This window comes from Oncorhynchus gorbuscha, linkage group LG13, assembly GCF_021184085.1.
Source record: "Oncorhynchus gorbuscha isolate QuinsamMale2020 ecotype Even-year linkage group LG13, OgorEven_v1.0, whole genome shotgun sequence".
NCBI classification, from domain to species: Eukaryota; Metazoa; Chordata; class Actinopteri; order Salmoniformes; family Salmonidae; genus Oncorhynchus; species Oncorhynchus gorbuscha.
In genome coordinates this window covers 53,094,606-53,115,588 of record NC_060185.1, presented here as the reverse complement: position 1 = coordinate 53,115,588, position 20,983 = coordinate 53,094,606, and the positions used below count along the sequence as shown (strand labels likewise).

The 20,983-nt window shown below is 43.6% G+C and overlaps 1 protein-coding gene across 2 annotated transcripts in view; it reads left to right on the top strand.

Moving 5' to 3' along the window:
* Positions 1-19,524, top strand: part of rnpepl1 (arginyl aminopeptidase like 1) — a 35,665-nt gene extending 16,141 nt beyond the window's left edge. The window contains exons 4-11 of one of the 2 annotated variants that reach the window (XM_046294982.1): positions 3,095-3,211; positions 4,008-4,243; positions 4,609-4,722; positions 6,186-6,298; positions 6,510-6,618; positions 6,779-7,003; positions 7,586-7,728; positions 18,941-19,524. In XM_046294982.1, the coding sequence (XP_046150938.1) occupies positions 3,095-3,211; positions 4,008-4,243; positions 4,609-4,722; positions 6,186-6,298; positions 6,510-6,618; positions 6,779-7,003; positions 7,586-7,728; positions 18,941-19,234 (1,351 nt within the window). In that variant the 3' untranslated portion in view covers positions 19,235-19,524. The remainder of the gene's footprint in view (positions 1-3,094; positions 3,212-4,007; positions 4,244-4,608; positions 4,723-6,185; positions 6,299-6,509; positions 6,619-6,778; positions 7,004-7,585; positions 7,729-18,940) is intronic. The other variant, XM_046294983.1, reaches the window with a different exon arrangement.
* Positions 19,525-20,983: the final 1,459 nt, after the last annotated feature.

Genomic DNA, 20,983 nt, shown 5'->3' with positions numbered 1-20,983 from the left:
GACCCTATGATGTGTGAACCGTACATGATACAGACAACATCTTGTAGTCATTATACTGTAAGACCCTATGATGTGTGAACCGTACAGACAACATCTAGTCATTATACTGTAAGACCCTATGATGTGTGAATCGTACATGAATACAGACAACATTTTGTAGTCATTATACTGTAAGACACTATGATGTGTGAACTTTACATGATACAGACAACATCTTGTAGTCATTATACTGTAAGACCCTATGATGTGTGAACCGTACATGATACTTACATCATCTTGGAGTCATTATACTGTAAGACCCTATGATGTGTGAACCGTACAGACAACATCTAGTCATTATACTGTAAGACCCTATGATGTGTGAATCGTACATGATACAGACAACATTTTGTAGTCATTATACTGTAAGACACTATGATGTGTGAACTTTACATGATACAGACAACATCTTGGAGTCATTATACTGTAAGACCCTATGATGTGTGATCCGTACATGATACAGACACCATCTTGGTGTCATTATAATATAAGACCCTATGATGTGTGAACTTTACATGATACAGACACCATCTAGTCATTATACTGTAAGACTCTATGATCTGTGAACCGTACATGATAAAGACACCATCTAGTCATTATACTGTAAGACCCTATGATGTGTGAACCGTACATGATACAGACACCATCTAGTCATTATACTGTAAGACCCTATGACGTGTGAACCGTACATGATACAGACACCATCTAGTCATTATACTGTAAGACTCTATGATCTGTGAACCATACATGATACAGACAACATCTTGGTGTCATTATACTGTAAGACCCTATGACGTGTGAACCGTACATGATACAGACACCATCTAGTCATTATACTGTAAGACTCTATGATCTGTGAACCATACATGATACAGACAACATCTTGGTGTCATTATACTGTAAGACTCTATGATCTGTGAACCGTACATGATACAGACACCATCCTGTAGTCATTATACTGTAAGACCCTATGATGTGCGAACCTTACATGATTACAGACAACATCTTGGAGTCATTATACTGTAGACCCTATGATCTGTGAACCGTACATGATACAGACAACATCTTAGAGTCATTATACTGTAAGACCCTATGATGTGTGAACCGTACATGATACAGACATCTTGGAGTCAATATACTGTAAGACCCTATGACGTGTGAACCGTACATGATACAGACATCTTGTAGTCATTATACTGTAAGACCCTATGATGTGTGAACCGTACATGATACTTACACCATCTTGCAGTCATTATACTATAAGACCCTATGATGTGTGAACCGTACATGATACAGACACCATCTTGTAGTCATTATACTGTAAGACCCTATGATGTGTGAACCGTACATAATACTTACACCATATTGGAGTCATTATACTGTAAGACCCTATGATGTGTGAACCATACATGATACAGACAACATTTACATTTACATTTACATTTAAGTCATTTAGCAGACGCTCTTATCCAGAGCGACTTACATCTTGGTGTCATTATACTATAAGACCCTATGATGTGTGAACTTTACATGATACAGACAACATCTTTGAGTCATTATACTGTAAGACCCTATAACGTGTGAACCGTACATGATACAGACACCATCTAGTCATTATACTGTAAGACTCTATAACGTGTGAACCGTACATGATACAGACACCATCTAGTCATTATACTGTAAGACTCTATGACGTGTGAACCGTACATGATACAGACACCATCTAGTCATTATACTGTAAGACTCTATGACGTGTGAACCGTACATGATACAGACACCATCTAGTCATTATACTGTAAGACTCTATGACGTGTGAACCGTACATGATACAGACACCGTCTAGTCATTATACTATTAGACCCTATGATGTGTGAACCGTACATGATACAGACACCATCCTGTAGTCACTATACTGTAAGACCCTATGATGTGTGAACCTTACATGATTACAGACAACATCTTGGAGTCATTATACTGTAAGACCCTATGATCTGTGAAACGTACATGATTACAGACAACATCTTGGAGTCATTATACTGTAAGACCCTATGATGTGTGAACCGTACATGATACAGACACCATCTAGTCATTATACTATTAGACCCTATGATGTGTGAACCGTACATGATACAGACACCATCCTGTAGTCACTATACTGTAAGACCCTATGATGTGTGAACCTTACATGATTACAGACAACATCTTGGAGTCATTATACTGTAAGACCCTATGATGTGTGAACCGTACATGATACAGACACCATCCTGTAGTCATTATACTGTAAGACCCTATGATCTGTGAAACGTACATGATACAGACATCTTGGAGTCATTATACTGTAGACCCTATGATCTGTGAAACGTACATGATACAGACATCTTGGAGTCATTATACTGTAGACCCTATGATCTGTGAAACGTACATGATACAGACATCTTGGAGTCATTATACTGTAGACCCTATGATCTGTGAAACGTACATGATACAGACATCTTGGAGTCATTATACTGTAAGACCCTATGATGTGTGGACCGTACATGATACAGACCATCTTGGAGTCATTATACTGTAAGACCCTATGATGTGTGAACCTTACATGATACAGACAACATCTTGTAGTCATTATACTGTAAGACCCTATGATGTGTGAACCGTACTTGATACAGACAACATCTCAACATTATACTGTAAGACCCTATGATGTGTGAACTGTACATGATACAGACAACATCTTGGAGTCATTATGCTGTAAAATATGGAGAACGTCTAGATCCTGAAATGTCACAAATGTATTCAACTTAAAAAAAAAAAAAGGAATATCTCAATTACCCGTCTTGATCTTGTTCATTTTTAGACATAGTGGGCTGGTGTGGAATCACCCACATAGCATGTTTATTATCTTACCTATAGGGGAAATGTTTCACCTCACTAGGAACCAAATGGAAGCAAATGACTCAAAACTGGGAGGGACCTACTTATAAGAAACATTTTTGTTGTAAATGTTTTTGCTATGGTTTGCACTAATGAATACATCCCTGCCATCTTCCTCTGGCAGGAGCCGGGTGTGGGCAGAGCCGTGTGTACTGACCTGTGCTGTGAGCAAGCTAGGGGGTAGCGTGGAGCGTTGGCTGAATGTGGCCGAGGACCTCTTCGGACCCTATGTGTGGGGAAGGTTAGAGCAATACATTTATTTTTGCCTCGCACAAATAATCTCAACATCAAATATTGAACCATGCATGAAGGGTACAGGTCAAGTTTGTTGTGACATACTTATGCATAACACACACTTCAGCTACTCTATCCCTTAGGTCTGGGTAAGTTGGAGTGTCTAGGTTTGTCCATGGCCTCTGTAGTATTTTGGTCGATTTGGTTTAGCTAGCCATACCAATTAATAATATAGAGTACAGACAGAACACACACAATCCCCAAAATACACTTGGAGTAAGTGCCAAATTCACATGGCTAGACAGTCTTCAGATATAAATTGTACAGTGTTCGCAGTTACAGATACAAATTCTCCATATCTACAATTTTACATGAATTGTTAACTTTACAGGGCTTTTAAGTCATGCTAGGGAGATGAAAGATGGAGCTGAAACCATACAAAACATGCTATAAAAGAGAACAAAACATGCTATAAAAGAGAACAAAACATGCTATAAAAGAGAACAAACCAGAAAACTTTCCCACTCAGTCAATTGAGGAGGTACACTTCCTGTCTACTCATACATTGAAAAAGTTATGTTATGTCCTAATGAGAGTTGTATAATTCATTAATTGAATTTCAATGCACTTATCGGCCTGTGTCCCTATCTGGTGCACTACTTTCACCCTATTCCTTATATAGTGCACTTCGTTTGACATCAATAGTATTGCACTATATAAGGAATAGTGTGTAATATTGGAAGCAGTCCTGAATTAACCACACGACAACCCTCGTATCATTCCGCCACCCTGGTCACACACAGGTACGACATAGTGTTCCTGCCTCCGTCGTTCCCCATCGTGGCCATGGAGAACCCCTGCCTCACCTTCATCATCTCCTCCATCCTGGAGAGCCGGGAGTTCCTGCTGATCGACGTCATCCACGAGATTGCCCATGGCTGGTTCGGCAACGCGGTCACCAACGCCACCTGGGAAGAGATGTGGCTGAGCGAGGGACTGGCCACCTACGCACAGAGACGCATCACTACCGAGGCCTACGGTGTGTATACATACGCACACACACCTAGGCACAAAGGCATATATACATTTAAAAAAATGTTACCTTTTTATTTAAGTTAAGAACAAATTCTTATTTAAAATGATGGCCTACCGGGGAACAGTGGGTTAACTGCCTTGTTCAGGCGCAGAACGACAGATGTTTCCCTTGTCATCTCGGGATTCGATCCAGCAACCTTTCAGTTACTGGCCCAATGTTCTAACCACTAGGCTACCTGCCGCCCCACATGGTGCATATGGTGTGTATATACAGCATACACACCTAAGTACAGAGGTGTATCACTACAGACAGACACACACACAAACAAACATGCCAACAGCTAATCCCTCATCCCTGTGTTTCCCAAGGTGAGGCCTTCACCTGTCTGGAAACGGTGTTCCGTCTAGACGCCCTGCATAGACAGATGCGTCTCCTAGGATACAACAACCCTGTCAGCAAGCTGCAGGTCAAATTTGAGCCAGGTAGGGGTGATACAGTGGGGAGAACAAGTATTTGATACACTACCGATTTTGCAGGTTTTCCTACTTACAAAGCATGTAGAGGTCTGTAATTTTTTATCATAGGTACACTACAACTGTGAGAGACGGAATCTAAAACACAAATCCAGAAAAACACATTGTATGATTTTTAAGTAATTAATTAGCATTTTATTGCATGTCATAAATATTTGATCACCTACCAACCAGTAAGAATTCCGGCTCTCAAAGACCTGTTAGTTTTTCTTTAAGAAGCCCTCCTGTTCTCCACTCATTATCTGTATTAACTGCACCTGTTTGAACTCGTTACCTGTATAAAAGACACCTGTCCACACACTCAATCAAACAGACTCCAACCTCTCCACAATGGCCAAGACCAGAGAGCTGTGTAAGGACATCAGGGATAAGATTGTAGACCTGCACAAGGCTGGGATGGGCTACAGGACAATAGGTAAGCAGCTTGGTGAGAAGGCAGCAACTGTTGGCGCAATTATTAGAAAATGGAAGAAGTTCAAGATGACGGTCAATGCAGGATCTCACCTCGTGTGGCATCAATGATCATGAGAAAGGTGAGGGATCCACCCAGAACTACACAGCAGGACCTGGTCAATGACCTGAAGAGAGCTGGGACCACAGTCTCAAAGAAAACCATTAGTAACACACTACGCCGTCATGGATTAAAATCCTGCAGCCCACGCAAGGTCCCCCTCCTCAAGCCAGTGCATGTCCAGGCCCGTCTGAAGTTTGCCAATGACCATCTGGATGATCCAGAGGAGGAATGGGAAAAGGTCATGTGGTCTGATGGGACAAAAATAGAGCTTTTTGGTCTAAACTCTACTCACTGTGTTTGGAGGAAGAAGAAGGATGAGTACAACCCCAAGAACACCATCCAGACCTGGACCCAATAGAAAATCTTTGGAGGGAGCTGAAAGTCCATATTGCCCAGCGTAAGCCCCGAAACCTGAAGGATCTGGAGAAGGTCCGTATGGAGGAGTGGGCCAAAATCCCTGCTGCAGTGTGTGCAAACCTGGTCAAGAACTACAGGAAACGTATGATCTCTGTAATTGCAAAGGTTTCTGTACCAAATATTAAGTTCTCCTTTTCTGATGTATCAAATACTTATGTCATGCAATAAAATGCAAATTAATTACTTAAAAATCGTACAATGTTATTTTCTGGATTTTTGTTTTAGATTCTGTCTCTCACAGTTGAAGTGTACCTATGATAAAAATTACAGACCTCTACATGCTTTGTAAGTAGGAAACACTGCCGATTTTGCAGGTTATCAAATACTTGTTCTCCCCACTGTTGGTGGATAAACGCACGCACACACACAAATAGTCTGTGTAATTGTGCTTCACAAATGAAATGTTAGTTTTTAAATGAGGACAACTCTGTTTCCTTGTCTTTCATTTTCTCTCCCTCAACTGTTTCTTGTCTTCCCTTAGGTATTAATCCCAGTAGTCTGATGAACTTGTTCACTTATGAGAAAGGCTTTTGCTTCGTCTCGTACCTCTCTCAACTCTGCGGCAATGTCAAGCGCTTCGACAGCTTCCTGAGGGTAAGCGCATGAACACACAGATACACACACACACACACACACACACACACACAGACACAGACACAGACACAGACACAGACACACACACACACACACACACACACACACACACACACACACACACACACACACACACACACACACACACACACACACACACACACACACACACACACACCACATCACTTGAAAGTGTGTCATGTTCTCTCAGGCCTACATAGAGCAGTTTAAGTTCAGCAGTGTTGTGGCCCAGGACCTGCTCGATTTCTTCTTGTGCTTCTTCCCGGAGCTGAAGGAGAGCTGTGTGGCACAGAGAGAGGGTGAGTCTGTCACTCACATTACCAGTTCATGGGAAAAGGACATTTTCTTCCACCAAACTTGTTCAAGTGCTGGATAGCATTGTCAAATTATTCTCTGTTTTTGTGTGAACCCACAGAACTGAAAATGTATATACTTGTTCCTCTCTCTTCTCCCTCTCAGGGTTGGAGTTTGAGCGGTGGCTGAACGCTTGTGGCCCCCCTCTGTGCGAACCGGACCTCTCGGCCGGGGTGGTTCTGACCGGTCCCGTCCAGAGTCTGTGTGACCTGTGGGCCAGCGAACCCCCGGACCCTGAGGCAATTGCAAACTTTAACCTCTCCTCTTGGAGCACCTTCCAGACCGTTCTCTTCCTGGACAGACTGTTGGACCGCTCGCCCCTCTCACACGGTAGGTACCAGACCATCGTGTTACTGTAGGACCGCTCGCCCCTCTCACACGGTAGGTACCAGACCATCGTGTTACTGTAAGACCGCTCGCCCCTCTCACACGGTAGGTACCAGACCATCGTGTTACTGTAGGACCGCTCGCCCCTCTCACACGGTAGGTACCAGACCATCGTGTTACTGTAGGACCGCTCGCCCCTCTCACACGGTAGGTACCAGACCATCGTGTTACTGTAGGACCGCTCGCCCCTCTCACACGGTAGGTACCAGACCATCGTGTTACTGTAGGACCGCTCGCCCCTCTCACACGGTAGGAACCAGACCATCGTGTTGCTATAGGAGTGATTTAGGATATGCTTTTCCTTTCAGATAATAATAAGTAAGACATGGACGGGGGGACCTGATCCTAGATCAGCGCTCCTACTCTGAGACGCTTTATTTATACGGGCCCTGGCTTCAAACACATGAGCACTGTGTATTTCTGCATCTTTTGGGACTATTCCATTGGTTCCGTTGTACCAAGTGAAATATTGCGTAAATCAAGCTTCCCCTAGAGAGTGATGGGATGCTTGTTTGTGTGTGTCAGAGGTTATGGGTCAGTTGTCACGCTGCTACTCGGCCCAGCTGGATGAGATGAACGCTGAGGTGCGGATCCGCTGGCTGCAGATCGTGGTGCGGAACAGTTTCTACCCGGACCTGCCCCGCATCCGCGGCTTCCTGCACAAACACGTGAGTGGTGACTGAACCAGGCGGAGGGGGCACGCCCCAAATGGCACCCTATTCCGATTTTTACAAATTGACCGACGCCGGTTCAATCATTTGAATTCTATTTCATTCTGTTTTTTCCTGTGAGCTCAATGTGCAGTTTCTGTAGAGAGAAATCTGAACAAATTCCAAACTGAGCGATGCTGCTGGCAGCGGAATACAATACAGCAGGGGGTTCTTACCACAATGCAACTCAAACACAAACGCTATGGATATCCCAATGGCCCATCTAATCCCTGATTGTCTGCGAATGGATTTACAAACCCAAATGCAAATGTGGAAAACGCGGGGGAATCAGACAAAGACTTTAAAAAATTGAAGAACAAACTTCCCTTACCCACCACCTTGCTGATTAATGCCCAGTCACCGAGGGGGAAAGCGGATGAGCTGTCAGCGAATTTGCACTTCCAACACGAATATCGGGAGGCCTGTTTGCTGGCGTTTACTGAGACTTGGCTGGATGACAGAGTCCCGTACAGAGAAGAGGAGTTCACTCTGGTCAGAGCGGACCGTGATCTGACAGTCACAGGGAAACTTCACGACGGCGGCCTCTGCCTGCTTGTCAGGGACCAGTGGTGTAAATGGATCCTGGTAAGAGAGACACTCTGTACCCCCGTCATTGAACTGCTGTCTGTGTCACTGCGACCTTACCCTCTGCCCCCGTGAGTTCCCCCAATTGTTTGTTACAGTTGTGTACATTCAATCTAAAGCTAATATAACAAAGGCATCAGAGATTATTTATAATCTGTCACAGAAACTGGAATCCATCTCCCCGACGCACCCACATTTATTTTAGGGGATTTTAACAACTGTACCTTGCACAAAGTCCTGCGCACATACCACCAGTATATGAAATGTCACACTGGGAAAAATATAACTCTTGATTTGTGCTATGGGACAATACCAAATGCGTTCTCTGCCACCACCAGACCTCCCCTGGAGACATCAGACCACAATGTGGTCTACCTCAGGCCAACCTACTGTCGGCTCCTGGAGAGGGAGAAACCCACAGTTAAAACTGTCCAGATCTGGAATGACAACAGTATCACTTGTCTCCAGGGGTGTTTTGACTGTACTATATAGGAGGTATTTGGTCTCTAGGGTGTTTTGACTGTACTTTGTGGGAGGTAGTTGGTCTCCAGGGTGTTTTGACTGTACTATGTGGGAGGTATTTGGTCTCCAGGGGTGATTTGACTGTACTATGTGGGAGGTATTTGGTCTCCAGGGGTGTTTAGACTGTACTATGTGGGAGGTATTTGGTCTCCAGGGGTGTTTGGACTGTACTATTTGAGAGGTATTTGAGGACAGCAGCTCTGATCTTAATGAACTTACAGATGTTGTTTCAGACAATGTGAACTTCTGTGTTGAGTCAGTTGTGCCTCCTAAAACCTGTAAAATCTTCCTTAACAATAAGCCTTGGGTATCAAAACATCTAAAATCACTACTTAATAGGAAGAAGGCAGTTTATGCTGAGGGTGATAGACATGCTTTAAGAGATGTACAACGTGAGATCAAAAGACAGATAGTGGCGGACAAGGAGGCATACAAGCAAAGGGGGGAGAGAACCCTCCTCAGGAAACGCAAGGGTGGCCTGGCAAGGGATTAAATCCATGGCTATAGTGCCCCCCATATAGGCAGGGGAAAACCCAGTGCTGACCTTGGGGGATATGAGGGCCAGAACATGGCTAATCACCTGAATGTTTTCTTCTCACGATTTGAATCAGACAACTTTGTGTCGGAGATAAAAACAAATGGAAGCATCATTACAAATGTTTGAGAGAGTTGTTGTTTAACAGTCTGATGATGTTTTAATAAAGTTGTTCAGGGGATGTAACACATACAAAAGCCCAGGCCCAGATAAAATAAGTGGACATGTGTTAAAGCAACGTGCTGAAAAATTGGCTGGTGTTTTTACAGACATTTTCCAATCCTCACTTGACCAGCAACACGTGCCAGTATTGTTGAAAAACTCAATTATACCCATTCCTAAAGCACCTAATCCCTCTGCTGAATGACTACCGCCTTGTCGCCTTGACATCCTTAGTAATGAAATGCCTTGAGAAACTTATGAAAAGTCATATTCTCACATCACCCAGAAGCTTCTCGACCCATTTCAGTTTGCCTATCAGCCTAGCAGAGGAGTTGATGATGCCATTCTTACACTCCTTAACATGGTCTATAGACATCTAGAGCCAAATCCCAGGTCTGGGTTCTGTTTGTTGACTTTTCTTCTGCCTTCAACACAATCCAGCCTTACATTCTGGCACAGAGACTCATTCGGGACTTCTCCTTAGATGGAGGGCTGGTTTTGTGGCTGTTGGACTCAAAAAGCTGGGATCTTTTAATGTAGACTGTACTATACTGGCTCTGTTTTACAAATCTTTCATTGAGAGTATTTTCACTTTTTGTATTGTTTGCTGGTTTGGCAATGCCACTGTCAGTCAGAGAAATATGAAGGATTATTACCACAACAAGCAAAGTACTTTGAGTCAAACGGACAGGCCTTGATGAGATCTTTAAGGTACCTTCCGTAAGGCTCATAAAATAATTTTAGACCCAAGCCACCCCCTGTAGCTGGACTTTAAACTACTCCCCTCTGGGCACAGGTATAGGGCACACCTCAGCAGGAAAAACAGAACTAGACAACCATTGGTGCCGGGTGTGATATCCCTCATAAATAGCTTGGGCTAATGTGCCTATCAACTCCGTAAGACCAGGAGGCTAGTCCCTTTAAAAGTTATATTTCTTCATTATAATTATTATTATTTTTTAAAACATTTTGGTATGTAACTGTTATGAAAGTTGTATTGTCAATTTTGTTTTGTATTTAAACGCCACTTTAAATATGTACATGACACTGCAACAAAATTTCCCCATAGGGACAATAAAGTCAGTAAAGTAGTAGGGAGTTGTAGTTTCCAACAGCCAATATTCTACATACACTATACACGATTAGTGCCTGGTTCGTATTCGGCGTTCCAATTCACCCCAAAGGTGTTCAATGGAGTTGAGGTCAGGGCTCTTTGTAGGCCAGTCAAGTTCTTCTACACCAATCTCGACAGACCATTTCTGTATAGACCTCGCTTTGTGCACAGGGGCATTGTCATGCTGAAACAGGTAAGGGACTTCCCCAAACTATTGCCACAAAGTTGGAAGGAAATAATCTTCTAGAATGTCATTGTATGCTGTAGTGTTAAGATTTCCCTTCACCGGAAGTAAGGGGCTTAGCCAGAACCATAAAAACATTATTTCTCCTGCACCAAACTTTACAGTTGGCACTATGCATTCGGGCAGGTATCGTTCATCCGCCAAACACAGATTCGTCTGTTGGACTGTCAGATTTTGAAGCATGATTTATCACTCCCGAATGCGTTTCCAGAGTCTATTGGCAGCGAGCTTTACCCACTCCAGCCAACGCTTGGCATTGTACATGGTGATCTTAGGCTTGTGTGCGGTTGCCCTGTCATGGAAACCCATTTCATGAAGCTCCCGTCGAACAGTTGTTGTGTTGACGTTGCTTCCAGAGGCAACTTTGGAACTCGGTAGTGAGTGTTGCAACTGAGGACAGACAATTTTTATTCACTCGGCGATCCTGTTCTGTAAGCTTGTGTGGCCTACCACTTCAAGGCTGAGCCGTTCTTGCTACTAGACGTTTCCACTTCACAATAACAGCATTTACAGTTGACCGGGGCAGCTCGAACTTACTTGTTGGAAATAATAATAATAATAATATATGCCATTTAGCAGACGCTTTTATCCAAAGCGACTTACAGTCATGTGTGCATACATTCTACGTATGGGTGGTCCCGGGGATCGAACCCACTACCCTGGCGTTACAAGCGCCATGCTCTACCAACTGAGCTACAGAAGGACCAAGGTGGCATCCTATGACGGTGCCACGTTGAAGTCACTTAGCTCTTCAGTATGGCCACTCTGCTGCCAATATTCATCTATGGAGATGTGATGGCCGTGTCCTCAATTTTATACACCTGTCACCAGAGGTGCAACTTTGGTTTCAGACGTGGGGGAGACATAATAAATAAATAAATGTACAGTACCATTTGAAAGTTTGAACACACCTACTCATTCAAGAGTTTTTCTGTATTTTTGCTATTTTTTACATTGTAGAATAATAGTGAAGACATCAAAACTATGAAATCATGTAGTAACCAAACAAGTGTTAAACAAATCTAAATAATATTTTAGATTATTCAAAGTAGCCACCCTTTGCCTTGATGACAGCTTTGTACACTCTTGGCTTTTTCTCAACCAGCTTCATGAGGTTGTCACCTGGAATGCATTTCAATTAACAGGTGTGCCTTGTTAAAGAAGTGGAGTTTATTTCCTTAATCTGTTTTGAGCCAATCAGTTGTGTTCTGTACATGGTAGGGGTGGTATACAGAAGATAGCCCTATTTGGTAAAAGACCAAGTCCATATTATGGCAAGAACAGCTCAAATAAGCAAAGAGAAACCATCATTACTTTAAGACATGAAGGTCAGTCGATGCGGAAAATTTCAAGAACTTTGAAAGTGTCTTCAAGTACAGTTGCAAAAACCATCAAGCGCTATGAAGAATCTGGCTCTCATGAGGACCGCCTCTGGAAAGGAAGACCCAGAGTTACATTTACATTTACATTTAAGTCATTTAGCAGACGCTCTTATCCAGAGCGACTTACAAATTGGTGCATTCACCTTATGACATCCAGTGGAACAACCACTTTACAATAGTGCATCTAAATATTTTAAGGGGGGGGAGGGGGGGTGAGAAGGATTACTTTATCCTATCCTAGGTATTCCTTAAAGAGGTGGGGTTTCAGGTGTCTCCGGAAGGTGGTGATTGACTCCGCTGTCCTGGCGTCGTGAGGGAGTTTGTTCCACCATTGGGGAGCCAGAGCAGCGAACAGTTTTGACTGAGCGAACAGTTTTGACTGAGCTGAGCGGGAGCTGTACTTCCTCAGTGGTAGGGAGGCGAGCAGGCCAGAGGTGGATGAACGCAGTGCCCTTATTTGGGTGTAGGGCCTGATCAGAGCCTGGAGGTACTGAGGTGCCGTTCCCCTCACAGCTCCGTAGGCAAGCACCATGGTCTTGTAGCGGATGCGAGCTTCAACTGGAAGCCAGTGGAGAGAGCGGAGGAGCGGGGTGACGTGAGAGAACTTGGGAAGGTTGAACACTAGACGGGCTGCGGCGTTCTGGATGAGTTGTAGGGGTTTAATGGCACAGGCAGGGAGCCCAGCCAACAGCGAGTTGCAGTAATCCAGACGGGAGATGACAAGTGCCTGGATTAGGACCTGCGCCGCTTCCTGTGTGAGGCAGGGTCGTACTCTGCGGATGTTGTAGAGCATGAACCTACAGGAACGGGCCACCGCCTTGATGTTAGTTGAGAACGACAGTTTGTTGTCCAGGATCACGCCAAGGTTCTTAGCGCTCTGGGAGGAGGACACAATGGAGTTGTCAACCGTGATGGCGAGATCATGGAACGGGCAGTCCTTCCCCGTAAAGTTACCTTTGCTGCAGACGATAAGTTCATTAGAGTTGATTGCAGCCCAAATAAATGCTCAAGTAACAGACACATGTCAACATCAACTGTTCAGAGGAGACTGCATGAATCAGGCCTTCATGGTTGAATTGCTGCAAATAAACCACTTCAAAAGGACACCAATAATAAGAAGAGACTTGCTTGGGCTACGAGTAATGGACATTAGACCGGTGGAAATCTGTCCTTTAGTCTGATGAGTCCAAATTTGATATTTTTTGGTTTCAACTGCTGTGTCTTTGTGAGGCAGAGTAGGTGAATTGATGATCTCCACATCTGTGGTTCCTACCGTGAAGCATGGAGGTGTGATTGTGTGGGGTGCTTTGCTGGTGACACTGTCAGTGATTTATTTAGAATTCAAGGTACATTTAACCAGCATGACTACCGCAGCATTCTGCAGCAATGCGCCATCACATCTGGTTTGCGCTTAGTGCCACTATCATTTGTATTTCAACAGGAGAATGACTCAACACACCTCCAGGTTGTGTAAGAGCTATTTGACCAAGAAGGCGAGTCATGCATCAGAGGACCTGGCCTCCAATCCCCCAACCTCAACCCAATTGAGATGGTTTGGGATGAGTTGGACTGCAGAGTGAAGGAAAAGCAGCCAAAATAGTGCTCAGCATATATTAAATATATTTAGACTTGTTTAACACTTTTTTGGTTACTACATGATTCCATATGTGTTATGTCATTAGTTTTGATGTCTTCACTATTATTCTACAATGTAGAAAATAGTAAAAATAAGGAAAACCCTTGAATAAGTAGGTGTGTCCAGTCGGATCAACACTCCAAACATCCTTCCCGACCAATCGAAGCCATCTGCATGGTCCTAAAGCACACCGTTGCCTAGTTTTGCATCACATTCCGATGATAAAACTGGGAGGGACAAAAATGCAATTTCAGAATGTTTAAGCAGCGCCAGTGAGTTGCGCCCCTGCCTATCAGCAACGGGTGTGGCTGAAATAGCCAAATCCCCTCATTTGAAGGGGTGTCCACAGTTTAGCGCAGTAAAGGTAATTAACTACAATGACCATAATCCATTCAAGATCTGTAATTCATTCAATAAGGTAGAATCTGCAGCTATATTTTTGTCAGTCAACTAATAGGGCTCCCGAGTGGTGCAGAAGTCTAAGGCATTGCATCTCAGTGCTAGAGATGTCACTACAGACCCTGGTTCGATCCCGGGCGCTACCACAACCGGCCGCGATCAGGAGTCCCATAGGGCAGCGCAAAAATGGCCCAATGTCGTCTGGGTTAGGGGAGAGTTTGGCCGGGGTAGGCCATCACTGTAAAATAAGATTTTGTTCTTAACTGACTTGCCTAGTTAAATAAAAAAACAGGTTAAATAAATGCATGTAAGGCAGGACCAAGCTCGGTCCTGGGGCCTCCCAGGGGTGCACGTTATAGTTTATGCACAAGCACAGCTGATTCAAATAATCAAAGCTTGATGATATGTTGATTATTTGAATCAGCTGTGTAGTGCTAAGGCAAAAACCAAAACATGCACCCCTGGGAGGCCCCAGGACCGAGTTTGATCCTGCCTTACATGCATTCTTCCACTCACTCTATTATTGTGCAATTACTGATTTACTATGTAACAACATGTTAATACAATACCGATTTTTTTTTCACCTAGACATCTCGGGGATTCGAACCAACGACCCTTCGGTTACTGGTCCTTGTCCAACCCTCTTAATCTCTAGGCTACCTGCCGCCCCAAATTAAATAAATGTAATGAGAGTATTAAAGGGGAGGGATGGGGATTGAGGGAACATGTAAACTAATGTTTTCTATAAGATAGATTGACTTAGATTCCACTAGTCTCCATTCAGAAATACCTTTTGGAGTAAATGTATCATTTATTTATTAAAATGTAACTTAAATCTATTACAACAACACACATAGAAGGCACTTCATTTTCATTTGATCATTTTCTTAAAAATTGCAAGCTGTGTAACCCAGGCCATTCACTCCAGTTCTAGGAAGTCAAAGCAGTGAAATTACCACCATCATGCAGGCTGTGGACACTTAAGTATTTCTTTGTATGAGTGTTAATGGGTGACAAAAAACAGTGGTGATTTCTCAGTTGCGCATTACAAAAGAGCTACTCAGAGGCATCAGGAACAGTGGGGGTTTTACCTGCTACACTGGTACATGTGACTTTCGGCTAACGCAAGACGATTGTTCTCGAGCTGCACCTCAAATCTTTAAAATAGAACCAGAGTGTAATTCTGAACTGAGCAGCGTGAGGCTCTCATAGAGCCAGCATGCTTACGCCCAGGGAATTATTTTTATTTTTTAAATTTTATTTCACCTTTTATTTAACCATGTACGCCAGTTAAGAACAAGTTCTCATTTACAACTGCGACCTGGCCAAGATAAAGCAAAGCGGTGCGACCAAAAACAAAGACACAGAGTTACACATGGAATAAACAAACGTACAGTCAATAACACAATAGAAAATATGTATATTGTGCAGTGTGTGCAAATTAAGTAAGGAGGTAAAGCAATAAATAGGCCAATAGTGGCGAAGTAATTACAATTTAGCAATTTACACTGGAGTGATAGATGTGCAGATGAGGATGTGCAAGTAGAAATATTGGTGTGCAAAAGAGAAGAAAAACAAATACAAATATGGGGATGAGTTGCAGTTGAAGTCGGCAGTTTACATACACCTTAGTCAAATACATTTAAACTCCGTTTTTCACAATTCCTGACATTTGATTCTAGTGAAAATTCGCTGTCTTAGGTCAGTTAGAATCACCTTTTTATTTTAAGAATGTGAAATGTCAGAATAATAGTAGAGAGAATGCTTTATTTCAGCCTTTATTTATTTCATCACATTCCCAGTGGGTCAGAAGTTTACATCCACTCAATTAGTATTTGGTAGCATTGCCTTTAAATTGTTTCACTTGGGTCAAACGTTTAGGGTAGCCTTCCACAAGCTTCCCACAATAAGTTAGGTGAATTTTGGCCCATTCCTCCTGACAGAGCTGGTATAACTGAGTCAGGTTTGTAGGCCTCCTTGCTCCCACACGCTTTTTCAGTTCTTTCTGCCCCCATTTTCTACGGGATTAAGGTCAGGGCTTTGTGATGGCCACTCCAATACCTTGACTTTGTTGTCCTTAAGCTATTTTGCCACAACTTTGGAAGTATGCTCGGGTCATTGTCCATTTGGAAGACCCATTTGTGACCAAGCTTGAACTTCCTGACTGATGTCTTGAGATGTTGCTTCAATATATCCACGTAATTTTCCTCCTCATGATGCCATCTATTTTGTGAAGTGCACCAGTCCCTCCTGCAGCAAAGCACCCCCACAACATGATACTGCCACCCCCGTGCTTCACGGTTGGGGTAATGTTCTTCGGCTTGCAAGCCCTCCCCCTTTGTCCTCCAAACATAACGATAGTCATTAATGGCCAAACAGTTCTATTTTTGTTTCATCAGACCAGAGGACATTTCTCCAAAAAGTACGATCTTTTTCCACATGTGCAGTTGCAAACGGTAGTCTGGCTTTTTTATGGCGGTTTTGGAGTAGTGGCTTCTTCCTTGCTGAGTGCCTTTCAGGTTATGTCGATATAGGACTTATTTTTACTGTGGATATAGATACTTTTGTACCTGTTTCCTTCAGCATCTTCACAAGGTCCTTTGCTGCTGTTCTGGGATTGATTTGCACTTTTCGCACCAAAGTACATACATCTCTAGGAGACAGAACGCGTCTCCTTCTTGAGTGGTATGACTGCTGAGTGGTCCCATGGTGGTATACTTGCATATTGTTTGTACAGATGAATGTGGCACCTTCAGTTGTTTCAGAAGCTTCTAAAGCCATGACATCATTGTCTGGAAATTTCCAAGCTGTTTAAAGGCACAGTCAACTTAGTGTATGTAAACTTCTGACCCACTGGAATAGTGATACATTCAATTTTAATTCAATTATCTGTCCTAACCGACTTGCCAAAATTATAGCTTGTTAACAAGAAATTTGTGGAGTGGTTGAAAAAAACGTTTTAATTACTCCAACCTAAGTGTATGTAAACTTCCGACTTCAACTGTAGGTAGTTGGGCGATTTTACAGTTGGACTATGTACAGCTGCAGTGATCGGTAAGCTGCTCTGACAGCTGACACTTAAAGTTAGTGAGGGAGGTATAAGTCTTCAACTTGCTCTGGAGACCAGTGAGCTGAGATAAGGCAGAGCTTTACCTAGCAAAGACTTATAGATGACCTGGAGCCAGTGGGTTTGGCGACGTATATGTGGTGAGGATCAGCCAACGAGAGCATACAGGTCACAGTGGTGGGTAGTATATGGGACTTTGGTGTCAAAATGGATGGCACTGTGATAGACTGTGCATCCAATTTGCTAAGTAGAGTGTTGGAGGCTGTTTTGTAAATTACATTGCCGAAGTCGAGGATCGGTAGGATAGTCAGTCAGTTTTACGAGGGTATGTTTGGCAGCATGAGTGAAGGAGGCTTTGTTTTGAAATAGGAGTCCGATTCTAGATCTAACTTTGGATTGGAGATGCTTAATGTGAGTCTAGAAGGAGAGTTTACAGTCTAACCAGACACCTAGGTATTTATAGTTGTCCACATATTCTTAGTCAGAACTGTCCAGAGTAGTGATGCTTTTTGGGCGAGCGGGTGCGGGCAGCAAATGGTTGAAGAGCATGCATTTAGTTTGACTAGCATTTAAGAGCAGTTGGAAGCCACTAAAGGAGTGTTGTATGGCGTTGAAGCCCGTCTGGAGGTTAGCTAACACAGTGTCCAAAGAAGTGCCAGAGGTATACAGAAGGGTGTCATCTGCATAGAGGTGGATCAAATAATCACCCGCAGCAAGAGCGACATCATTTGATGTATACAGAGAAAAGAGTTGGCCCGAGAATTGACCCCTGTGGCACCCCCATAGAGACTGCCGGGGGTTCGGACAACAGGCCCTCTGATTTGACACACTGAACTCTATCAGACAACTAGTTGGTGAACCAGGCAGGGCAGTCATTAGAGAAACCAAGGCTGTTGAGACTGCCAATAAGAATGTGGTGATTGACAGAGTCGAAAGCCTTGGCCAGGTCGATGAATACGGCTGCACAGAACTGTCTTTTATCGATGGCGTGGCTGAGGTGCACCCATGACCAGCTCGGAAACCAGATTGCATAGCGGAGAATGTACAGTGGGATTCGAAATGGTCGGTGATCTGTTTGTTCACTTGGCTTTCGAAGACTTTAGAAAGGCAGGGCAGGAATTATTGAAATAATAGGGGCGTCTCACACTCTGTAAAAGTTAGGAGTCTCGTGGAGCGGCCAAATGGCGTCTTCCCTCAGCTGTTAACGATCTCTATGAGTTTGCTGGACTGTGTATAATGACACTGTGCGTATTGATATTATTTATGTTGTATGTCTAATATTATTTCTTTCTTTAAGCTCATCTGTGTCAGCTTTTTGCAGATGCATGGGAATAATTTGATAATATCTTGCCAATATCTTATAAAAATATGTCTTCAAGCTTACGTGTTGACCTCTAGGCAGCCGAGCTTTTATGTCACTTTTTACCTACCTGTAAGTGCCAAAGACAAATGACATTTTGTTTTAAATGTAACGCACAGCAATACAATTGAAACCTTGTCTGGTATTTTTTTTTATCTCATCAGACGTCGAGGATGTACACAGTCCCGTTGTACGAGGACCTTTGTTCCGGGGTGATGAAGTGCTTTGCAGCTGAGGTGTTCTACCAGACACAGGCCCGCCTCCACCCCAACCTCCGACGGACACTCCAGCAGATCCTGTTCCAGACCAGCGCCTTATCCACTCCCACAGGCTCTGTCCCCTCCCTACTACACCCCACCCCCTCGTCACCCAGTCCCACCCCCAGGGACCAACTGGGGCCCGCCGACCCCCCCACGACTGGTACTATCGCACTACGTGACGTCAACGTGTCCGCCTGAGTGGCCGGTAGAAGAGAAGAGAGACATACATACACTGTGAGAGAGGGGGGTGGCATGTTGAAAAAGGTGAAGAACTGTAAGTCTTGAAATGACTGCAGTTTCAGCCAGACATCATCTGTGCTTGACTGAGACTGACAGTGAGTGACGAAGGACCACCGGGTTCATACACACGCACACACAATTACACACTGTGTATGTACAGTGCATTCGGAAAGTATTCAGACACCTTGACTTTTTCCACCTTTTGTTACGTTACAGCCTTATTCCAAAATTCATTCAATTGTTTTTTTCTCTCATCTATCTACACACAATACCCCATAATGACAAAGCAAAAACAGGGTAGCCTAGTGGTTAGAGTGTTGGACTAGTAACCGAAAGGTTGCAAGTTCGAATCCCCGAGCTGACAAGGTACAAATCTGTCGTTGTGCCCCTGAACAGGCAGTTAACCCACTGTTCCTAGGCCGTCATTGAAAATAAGAATTTGTTCTTAACTTACTTGCCTAGTAAAATAAAGGTAAAATAAATAAAGGAAATAAAAATATAAAAACATAAGTATTCAGACTCTTTTACTCAGTACTTCGTTGAAGCACCGTTGGCAGTGATTACAGCATCGAGTCTTCTTGGGTATGGCGCTACAAGCTTGACGCCTGTATTTGGCTAGTTTTTCCCGTTCTTCTCTGGAGATCCTCTCAAGCTCTGTGATATTGGATGGGGAGCGTTGCTGAACAGTTATTTTCAGAACTCTCCAGAGATGTTAGATCGGGATCAAGTCCGTGGTCTGGATGGGCCACTCAAGGACATTCAGACACTTGTCCCCGAAGCCACTCCTGTGTTGTTTTGGCTGTGTGCTTAGTGTCGTTGTCCTGTTGGAAATTGAACCGTCGCCCCAGTCTGAGGTTCTGAGCTCTCTGGAGAAGGTTTTCATTAAGAATCTCTCTGTACTTGGCTCCGTTCATCTTTCCCTTGATCCTGACTAGTCTCCCAGTCCCTGCCACTGAAAAACATCACACACAGCATGATGCTGCCACCACCGTGCTTTAGTGTAGGGATGATGCCAGGTTTCCTCCAGATATGTCGCTTGGCATTCAGGCAAATAGTTCAATTTTGGTTTCATCAGACCAAAGAATCCAAGCTGGCTGTCATGTGCCTTTTAATGAGTGGCTTTTGTCTGGCCACTCTACCATAAATGCCTTATTGGTGGAGTGCTGCAGATATGGTTGTCCTTCTGGAAGATTCTCCCATCTCCACAGAGGAACTCTGGAGCTCTATCAGAGTAGCCATTGGGTTCTTGGTCACCTCACTGACCAAGGCCCCTTTCTCCCGATTGCTCAATTTGGCCGGACAGCCAGCTCTAGAAAGACTCTTAGTGGTTCCCAAATTCTTCCATTTAAGAATGATGGAGTCCACTGTGTTCTTGGAGACCTTTCAATGCTGTAGATATTTGTTGGTACCCATCCCCAGATCTATGCATTGTCATAATCCTGTCTCTGAGCTCTACGGACAATTCCTTCAACTTCATGGCTTGGTTTTTGCTCTGACATGCACCTGTCACCTGTGGGACCTTATATAGACTGGTGTGCCTTTCCAATCAATTGAATTTACAACAGGTGGACTCCAAGTTGTAGAAACATCTCAAGGATGATCAATGTAAACAGGATGCACCTGAGCTCAATTTTGAGTCTCATAGCAAAGGGTCTGAATAAGGTATTTCTGTTTTTTTGGGGGTGTTTTAAAAAAAAATCCCCCAAA